Source organism: Oncorhynchus masou, chromosome 14 (assembly GCF_036934945.1).
Source record: "Oncorhynchus masou masou isolate Uvic2021 chromosome 14, UVic_Omas_1.1, whole genome shotgun sequence".
Lineage (NCBI taxonomy): Eukaryota > Metazoa > Chordata > Actinopteri > Salmoniformes > Salmonidae > Oncorhynchus > Oncorhynchus masou.
In genome coordinates this window covers 11580300-11589482 of record NC_088225.1, presented here as the reverse complement: position 1 = coordinate 11589482, position 9183 = coordinate 11580300, and the positions used below count along the sequence as shown (strand labels likewise).

The window sequence follows — 9183 nt, the reverse complement described above, 5'->3', positions numbered from 1 at the left end:
TGTGGAAGTTTTATTTTTTATTAGGTCATAAAATATACACAAATACTGTTTGTAAATAAAGTTAGTGTGTTAAAGAACTGTACAAGATATCAGTACATAATACATAAAGTGTATACTCCCCATAACCTGACCAGCGCTATCCCTCCCCGTAGTTACATTGCCACTGGGTCACACTGGCTTGCCAAAGGGACATATCGCAAACACAGGTCATTACCAGAATCTGTGACATCACTGTGACTGCATCCGAGTCCCAGTTATCATCAATGACATCAAGGGTGCTGGTAAATGACATCCAGGGCCCTCTTATTTTGCAATAGAAGACGCCGATGACGTCAACCCTTGTCAGCATCCCCCTTTTCAAGAGTGCTTTTTTGTTTTAAAGGAAAAGTAGACAGCCCTATATCAGGTCCTTGGTGGAGAACATGGACAGCCTCCAGGAAAGGCTTTGAGTGGAGTGATGGGGAGAGTAGTGACAAATTCTCAACAGGCTATGAACAAACTGCTGGGAATAAAATAAACGGGACAAAAAGAGGAAAAACAAAGTGCAATACTTCAAGTTTCCTCATACACAAGAGAAACAAAATGGAGTTTCCAAAAAATAACAGTGAGATGGACAATCTCAAATAATGAGGCATGAGAAATGTATAGCCTGCAGTTTGTCCCTAGCAGCTCTGTGATCTTAACAGGGGACCTATGGAATTCTGAGAGCCCATGCACCAGACCTACACTTCTGACGACACACACACACACACACACACACACACACACACAAACCAGTTGGCGATGTAAAAGTTTCTAAAATTCCTCCCAATTTAGTACTTAATATTTTCAAAAATTCTGATCCCTAGCCGCAATTTATGCATTTAGTATGTATTTTTCTACATTACACCTTAAAAACCAAACCAATCACATTTTGGCTTTACACAGAAATAAAATAAATATTTACAGTGAAGTAAAAAAAATTATTAAAAAGCCATTCCACTTCATGCACCCACCCCCCCCCTCCAATCAAGTACAGAGTGCATCCATTCCCATCAGACCAACAAAAAGAAAAGCATTAAAAATAAAATGTAAAAGTTGACGTTAAGAACAATCATGAAAATCATAGCCCTCATCATTTGTCAACTTGTTCATCGCAGTCTATGGTCAAATACAATAGGCTTGTGATTCTCCCATGTCTTAAGAGTGTTGCAGTCTTAAAATAAGCGTGGTTGCTTTGACCTTACCAACCTTCCAAATATTATGACCCAAGAACACAAATCAAAAAGGAGACCTAAGTGGGTAAAAAGGGAGGATTTAAAAAAAAAAACAAGTGTGGATGAGATGGTGAATAAATGAGAGCGGGAGAAGGGTAGAAAATGCATGTTCACCTCAATCATTGTGTGAGGTGTTGGCTTTTGGGCAACATCAGTTCCAAAGAGGGCTAAAGTAGAGAATTAGCAATTCAGTCAGAGGTAAAGTAGGGGAAAAGAACCCAACACTATTTCTACACCATTACAGCTAATAATCACTTGCTCTTTCTTTCTTTCTCATTGCTTCATCTACCACCCACCCATCTCTCTCACCATTCCTTCTCTTCAGCTGTACCTTTCCTTTTCGAATTAAAACATCAAATAAGAAACTAAAATTGCCCAAGCCTCAACAGGACCCCCACCAAATGAATATGATCTATTCAAAAAATATTCACAGTAAATGATACGAATGGAGTACAGCCCCTTACTATTCTATAAATTAACTGGTTAAAACATACATGGGTACATTTGTGTGTGTGTGTGTGGTCTTTGCAGTGTAAACAGAAATGGCTAAATCCACACAAGCCCAAATTTCGAGTTGACCTTTCCTTGGAACTCGTTTGTGCCCACAACTATATTTGGCAAAGGAGCACCTGCTTGGCTTTTTCAATCCCCAAATCAGTCTTCTACCTCTGCCAGCCACCCAGAGAATAATGGGGGAGGGACAAAGGTGTGTGGCAGGGGGTGCATGATCCAAGCTACCACCGGGTAAATAGGTCAGTGGAGAGGAGGGTGTTATTCACTATTTTATCCTCATACTATTACAGGCCAGGTTTATCCCATCAAAGTTAGGGTGGAGGGGAGAAATTCCTGCAGTCCTTGACCAAACTGCCATCCTTTCATCAGTTTATGATTCTCTGTCCTTTCCTCCAAGATCCGCTTATTTGTCCAATTAGCAAAAATTCACAAAATAAACAAAATTGGGACAAAGGATCTCTTGAAGCCCTGCAATGGAAGATTGCGTAATTAGTCAGATGTGTAGATAGTGTTTTTTTGTCATTTATCACCTGTCTGACAAACTAGGTACATTTAAGTCCTGTGTGTCAACTTAGGGAAAGAGACATCCTCACCTGTCAGGATCCAGTGAATGTGGCGCTGAAGGTTTCACTTCCCCAGGTGCTCAAATGGCATGCTGACCTGAAGAGAGAGAGAAGAGTGGAGAGAACAAATGACTCAGAAAATTGGAGTGCAAACGAGTGCTTCAAGTCTGGCACAAAATAAAAATAATAAATCAACCCACTGCATGCTACATAATATAGAAGCTGAACACTAATAGGAAGTTCTCGGAAACTTTGACAAGAAATGTAATCTTGTTCTGGAAGGGTGGACATTTTTCTAGTTGATATTCCCCCTCAAAAAGTTGGTCATAGGAGTTGGGCTCAGGTGCATGACACCTGGGTTTTAGGGTTTGTGATGATGTATGATGGGGTAGCGTTAGCGTACCTGCGATGTGGAAATTCGGGATTGGTCAAGACGGGCTGTGAGGTCAGAGGATGACACGTTAGCGGGGGCTCCTCGGTGTAGCCGCATGCTCACCTTCCGCTCACGCTCAGCGCGAGAGATAGCCCGCGGCGACGTGTTCCCTGAAAGAGGAAGAATACAAGGGAGGCCATTTAGAAATAGAACTGTTGACTTTGCAAACCGTCATTCCTGTCAATGTGTTTACAAAAGTATTTATCTATATCAAAAGCTATTTCATTGTCCCCAGCGATGAAATCGGGGAGTGGTCTGCGGCTTGGTCTCCGTTCATTCGAAAATTAGTCACACGCAATTTCTGACAGCACTGGGACGATTTTGCCGAAACTTGGATGAATGTCTTGTCATAGGGATCCGGCATTTACAAAATTACACTGATTGGCAGAAGGAGGGAGCTATAGTAATTAACTGAAATGTGTTAGACACACACACACTCTCTCTCTGCCCTTTTTGGATCATTTCCTAAATGTTTCTATTCCATTCAACTATAGCTCTAGTTAAAAGAGCACAGGTGTGTGCTCACCAGACTGCTGCACCCGTGATGCAGGGTTAGAGATGGCCTGCTCAGCTCCATTCCTAACTCTGTTGGCGGCTGGTGGGTTTGGCCCAGGCGGGAGACCCCGTGCAGCAGATCCCCGAGGGCCTCCTACGATACGCTCGTCCCTTTCGTCAGCTCCCCTCCTCTCACCGTCTTCTGCTGTCCTACTGGCACCCTGAGAGGAGACCACACAGGTTTCAGCAAACCCATACCTCTACATAGAACTACATCCAAATCTTTCAGAATCATTCTGGTTATGTGGAAACACTGGATAGTGTATACATACCACTGCTTTACAACCCTGTGTTTGGAGAGCTACCCTCCTGTAGGTTTTCGCTCCAACCCGTTGTAACTAACCGGACTCAGCTTATCAACTAGCTAATTATTAGAAATCAGGTGTGCAAGATTAGGGTTGGAGTGAAAACCTACAGGACAGTAGCTCTCCAGGAACAGGGTTGGAGAGCCCTGGTGGAGACAGACAGAATGTAGCACTTAGTTCCTTGTAAAGAATAAGAGCTTTGGTGTGGCAAACTCACAAATTTGAGCATGTTCCAGTCGAATACGTAGTCATAGGAGAAGCCTTGTCTGTGGAACAGATTCCTGAAGAGCTGACGAAGGTATGAGTAGTCTGGCTTGTCGTCAAAGCGCAGCGAGCGGCAGAAATTCAGGTAGGTGGAGAACTCGGCTGCAGACAAGCAATGGCAATAAAAGGGAAGGGTGAGCAAAAACCCAGGATTGAGAGACTGTGGTATATGCAAACGTTTGTTACAACACAATGGGGAAGGAAAATAGTTGTCCACACACATTGATACAAATGTCACAGCCCAGACCGATACTAGCAGTCACTTACAGGGGTATCCTTTGCAGAGCACCTCGATGGGGGTGGACATCTTTTTCTCGCTGATGCGCTCGTACTTCTGCCTCTTTGTGGCGGCTTTGAGGCCTTGCCAGGGCAGAGAGCCCAGGTTGAAGTACATGAGGACATATCCCAGAGACTCCAGGTCGTCACGCCGAGACTGCTCTGAAGAACGGTAGACAGGTTTGAATGATTTGCTATTTAGGACAGACAGGATTGAGTGGTATCAAAATATGTAAGCTAAGAACAAGGGGACAATAGTCACTACATCTCAACACTAGGCATGAGCATTGGCGGGTAAAATTAAATCACATTCATGAAGACATTTAGATACTTCAGCCAAACAGGAGGAGGAGATTTAAAAAGTCCCTTACCGATGCCCAGGTGGGTGTTGATGGACGCGTAGCGTGCAGTGCCCGTCAGGTTCTTGTTCTCCCTGTAGGGGATGTGCTGGTGTGTGCGGGCGTCTCTGTACTTCTTGGCCAGGCCAAAGTCGATTATGTACACCAGGTTGCCCTTCTTCCCAAGCCCCATGAGGAAGTTGTCGGGCTTGACGTCGCGATGGATGAAGTTCTTGGAGTGAATGTACTCGATGCGACTGATCTGGGGAGGACAGAGGGGGATTCAGAAGAAAAGGAGAAGCGAGACAACAAAGCTCTGCTGGCATAGTCTGTAAAAACCTTAACCTTACTGTAAGCTAACCGTAAATTAAACCCTCCAACAGCCAATGCCTTTTGGGAGCACAACATTGGTAAAAACAGCAACAATAAGTAACAAAACAAATCTGAGCAAAAGGAAGAACAATGAGGAGGACAGGAAGTAGAGAAAAGACAGCCAAAGACCATAGAAGAGTAATACACAGCAAAGTTAAGAGAAAAGGGTGACACAGCAGCTGAAGCAAAGTTAGGACAGCAGACAGAGAGACAGAGGTGAAGGGTATAGAGGACAAACAGTACAATGAAAGTTGAGGGGAAAAGATGACACCATAAGAGTTCTGTACCATCTGGTCTGCCAGCAGTAGCACCGTTTTGAGGCTGAACTTGCGGGAACAGAAGTTGAAGAGGTCTTCCAGACTGGGGCCCAGGAGCTCCATCACCATGACATTGTAGTCTCCCTCTGCCCCGCACCACTTTATCGAGGGAATCCCCACTGTTAGGGAGGCACAAATAATTAGCTTTTAGTGTACATCTAACCATAGTTACATGCGTATACATCCTTTATGGCTAATGTCATACAACAAATTCAGCAAAAGAGTGTTTCAGTGCTCAACACATTGTTTTTGGTGAACATGATACTTCTGAAATAGAATAAATGCAATAAATGGGTACATTTGACCATTTGTGATACAGTCACTACTTACTGATCCCAATACACTCAGACGTGTCAATATGGCATTTTCTAGGAATTTACTTCTCAGTTCCCCCCAGTTCCTTCTCAATTCCCCCCCCAATTCTCCTCACCTCCTCCCTGCATCATCTTGTAGAACTTGCTCTCGATGTGCAGCTGTGGGTGTTTGGTCTTCACACATTCCAGCTTAATGGCCACCTCCTCGCCCGTGGCAATGTTGGCACCTGAGGAAGAGCGTGCGCACACACACACACACACACACACTAGGGCTAGACTCGGGAACAACTTGTGAACCATGAACATGGAAAGAAACTCCGGTTGAACACCCAGGGAATGGAAAGTCTAAGGCTAAGGGGAGGAAAAAAGACAATATGGGGACTAGGCCAGTAGACAGAGGCAAATGGAGAAAAGTACAAGGAAGAAGAGAAATGCCAACAGAGGGAGATGGAGCACTTCCACTTACCAAGGTAAATGTCTCCAAAGGACCCACTCCCTATTTTCCGTCCCAGTCGGTACTTGTTCCCCACTCTCAGATCCATGGTGTTGACAGTTCACTACTAGACACAGAACAAACAGATGAGAAGAGGCCAAGATGTTACGAGGCAATCCTGACTGTACAGTCTTATATTTTACACTTGGCATAGGCTAATTTAAAACAAATGATACAAACACAACATAATCCACTAGACCTCGAATCGAAAGCAAACTTTGACTAATGGAACATTTCTTCCCCAATCAGCGGTAGGCCATCTTACAATCACTTTACACATTCCAACACAGGATGACCATTAACTGCAAACACCTAAATGAATTGAGTGAGTGTGTAGCTTGAGCGGGTTGATTAGCAGACAGATGTCTGGATTCCAGCGATAGGCTACATGATTACATTTGTAGGGTTGCTGAGGAGGTGGTACAGAGAAAGTGGGAAATACAGAGGGGAATTTGGAAGATGAGGCCTGAAAGAGAGACAAGAGAAAGAGCAACAACATATCTCCCTAGAAGAGCCCGGGAGAGCTCCCCAGAGTCAGCTGAGGCCTAGATAGTAGACATTGTCAGACACGAGGGAGGGAAGGAAGCGAGTCTTCTGAGCCAAACTGCACGTGACACTGGAGCAGGATCATCATTTATTTAGCACCCTCAACCACGCCATATTCTGCAGCCACTGCAAAGGCGCTGCTGCGTGGACTGTATGTGTGTTAAAGCCCAGAAACGACTTGGACCTGGAGAAGGATACGTGGCATAATTTATAGAGCGCCACACCAATTTAGGTTGCCTAAGAAAAGCTTCTTCTATCTCTCAGTTGACAATGTAGTACATACAGATGGGCAGCATGATTCAGTCAGTTCTCATTACTAAACTACTATAGAGCTTTTCATTGTATGTGTATGACCTTGTCATGTTTTTCCTATGATTAGGCCTAGGCCATCCTACAACACTGACCACATTATACCTCACCATGATTACAGGTCTACTTCCTCTCAACATCATACTTTGGAAATGGAAGTAGCTCACACCAGAGCAGAACGAGGAAGAACGAGAAGAAGCATTCTCAGTCAACCTCAGTTTTGTGGGCAATGGACATACCAATTCGGGAATGGAAAAAAGTCATCAATTGCGCAGGACTAGTTGTGCATATTTAAACTACCAAGGGGAACCAAATACCTTTCTGGAAATTATTTTTTAAAAATGGGCATGAGGTTCTCTCCATTGCCTGTGGTGTTGTCAGAAGAGGCATCGGCTGACAGAAATACAGATGTGATGGTAGTAGATGGATTAGGGTTCATAAAGGGTTAGGTTTCTTTACAACATGAGGGTTTTAACTGTAGAGACCCCGCTCAGGCCTAATATTAATCAGGGCCTATGTATTAAACACCATAGATTAATTTAATTTGTCAGGAATAGTGACATTGCTTTATATCACACATTGCTCCCCCGGGCATGACATTCAGCTATGGAATACTGTCAACTATAGTTTGTCACAGTGCAGAAAATCGCAATGGCCTACCGCTGGTTATTCCGTTTGTAACATGGGACTTGTGATAATTATTTAGCAGTTGATTAATTCTACTGGGTCATGTGAGAGGTTTTATCAACAGATCACAGTTCAGAGCCAGGCTTTATATTTTGGTAGGAAACGATCAGGACCTGGTAACTACAGTGTAAACCATACACTCACACCATGTATTGCAATATTCAACCATTACCACTACTCCCATGAAACACTACAGAGTATTTACTGACTTGAATAATTTCATCAGTGTGGGCCTGTAACCTACATAGAATTACAATGCGTTCTCTTTAAGAGACATTCTGTCTTAACAAAAAGCTAGGAGGATTTCACAACCACATGGAAAGAGGCTGTCTTTTTCAGAAACAATACAACTAGGCCTACATAATGCCAGTCTATTTCACCTAGTATTAATGTATTAGCTAGGTACGGCAACGTGAAATGTAACATTTGCATGGACAAAATCATTTTACGGATTTGAGTATCATCAACCCAACTAAACATCTTCTTACGTCACCTTTTAGAAAGCTGTCGCTGCGTTGATAACAATCAAAAGGGAAGCATCTCAACTAGGTTGAATAGTTGTGACACGATCACTCAAGTCGAACTGGTTACAATAATAATAATAATAACAACAACATCATCTACCGTACACTTCAAACAAAAGGTTGCTACAGTGACAATACCAACTGACCGTATACAGCAGTGGTTGTGCCTAGCTAGAGAATACGCTTGCGCTTCAACCATGTACCAGTCATTCACACCATTTTAAATGCCTTCAAGCTTCACAAATAGTTGACAGTGTTTACGATCATGTAACATTTTGACTTTATTCTAGCCGCACCCTTACACCGGGGTACCTACCCTATGTTCTCCAGTGATAGCCATCTATTCGCCCCTCCCCCTCTGCGACGCTCTGAATACAAGACTCCGGTTCGGTCGAATCAAGTTCCCTTTCCCCCCTTGGTATCGTCGGTTCCCCAGTACACTACTCACACGATATTAGGTTTATTCGAGAGGTGGTTCAGTGGCGGTGCTGATCCGAAAGATGTCAGTCAGACTGGGCCCCGGGCAGCGAAGGATGGGAACGGATTCTGGTGGCTCTCATATCCCAATGTTCCTTTTGAATCGGTTGTACTCCCTGTTGATAGTCCCTGTGAAGCTTCAATACGAATGGCCGTCTCTATCAGAGTTTTGTCTCCCCCTCTCGTTATTTGCAACGCACCATTGACAACATCTATGATGTCAGAAGCACCCGGATTGCCTTAAAGAAATAGAACAGCTACAACTGTAGACATTCTTAAATGTTACACATTTGAGGAATAGGCAGCCTCAGAAAATAAATGCAACTGAATTAGTGAAATATGCTGCATTTACACAGACAGCCCAATTATATTTTTTTCTCTCACTTATTGGTCTTTTGACCAATCAGATCAGCACTGAAAAGAGCTGATATGAAAAGATTAGTGTAAAGAAGCCACGCGTTCAGATTGTTTGTGGCCCCCACACCCATCAAAGTGGCCCATCTCTGGTTTTTCACATAAAGCCTTTAATACTCAATACTGTCATACTAATTGCATTGCAAATGATAGATCACTGGAGAAGCACATGCTTCTTACAGGCTGTGTGGCTTGTACAGTAAATAGGATTGGTTAAGATGGCATAG

The 9183-nt window shown here is 43.6% G+C and overlaps 1 protein-coding gene across 5 annotated transcripts; it reads right to left on the bottom strand.

Moving 5' to 3' along the window:
* LOC135554223 (casein kinase I) lies at positions 1-8715 on the bottom strand. Of its 5 annotated transcripts, none has more exons than XM_064986378.1 (11): positions 8514-8715; positions 5973-6066; positions 5623-5733; positions 5163-5311; positions 4537-4765; positions 4157-4327; positions 3843-3991; positions 3292-3481; positions 2736-2875; positions 2363-2429; positions 1-2237 (listed from the first exon to the last, which is right to left on the bottom strand). In XM_064986378.1, the coding sequence occupies exons 2-10, from the start codon at positions 6046-6048 to the stop codon at positions 2397-2399; spliced, it is 1248 nt and encodes a 415-aa protein (XP_064842450.1). In that variant the 5' UTR covers positions 6049-6066; positions 8514-8715; the 3' UTR covers positions 1-2237; positions 2363-2396. The 5 variants fall into 5 exon arrangements, with proteins under 5 accessions (XP_064842450.1, XP_064842451.1, XP_064842452.1 ...); XM_064986379.1 differs by having other exon boundaries at positions 5973-6063; XM_064986380.1 differs by lacking the exon at positions 8514-8715 and adding an exon at positions 8382-8499.
* Positions 8716-9183: the final 468 nt, after the last annotated feature.

What these genes read in the sequence shown, in the direction of transcription:
- LOC135554223 (XM_064986378.1), bottom strand. Translation starts at nt 6,048, where the DNA reads ATGGATCTGAGAGTGGGGAACAAGTACCGACTGGGACGGAAAATAGGG. An exon ending in TACTGCTGGCAGACCAGATG is followed by an intron (nt 4,766 to 5,162) that starts GTACAGAACTCT and finishes TGTCCTCCCCAG; the next exon opens with ATCAGTCGCATCGAGTACAT. An exon ending in CCCGAATTTCCACATCGCAG is followed by an intron (nt 2,430 to 2,735) that starts GTACGCTAACGC and finishes CTCTCTCTTCAG; the next exon opens with GTCAGCATGCCATTTGAGCA.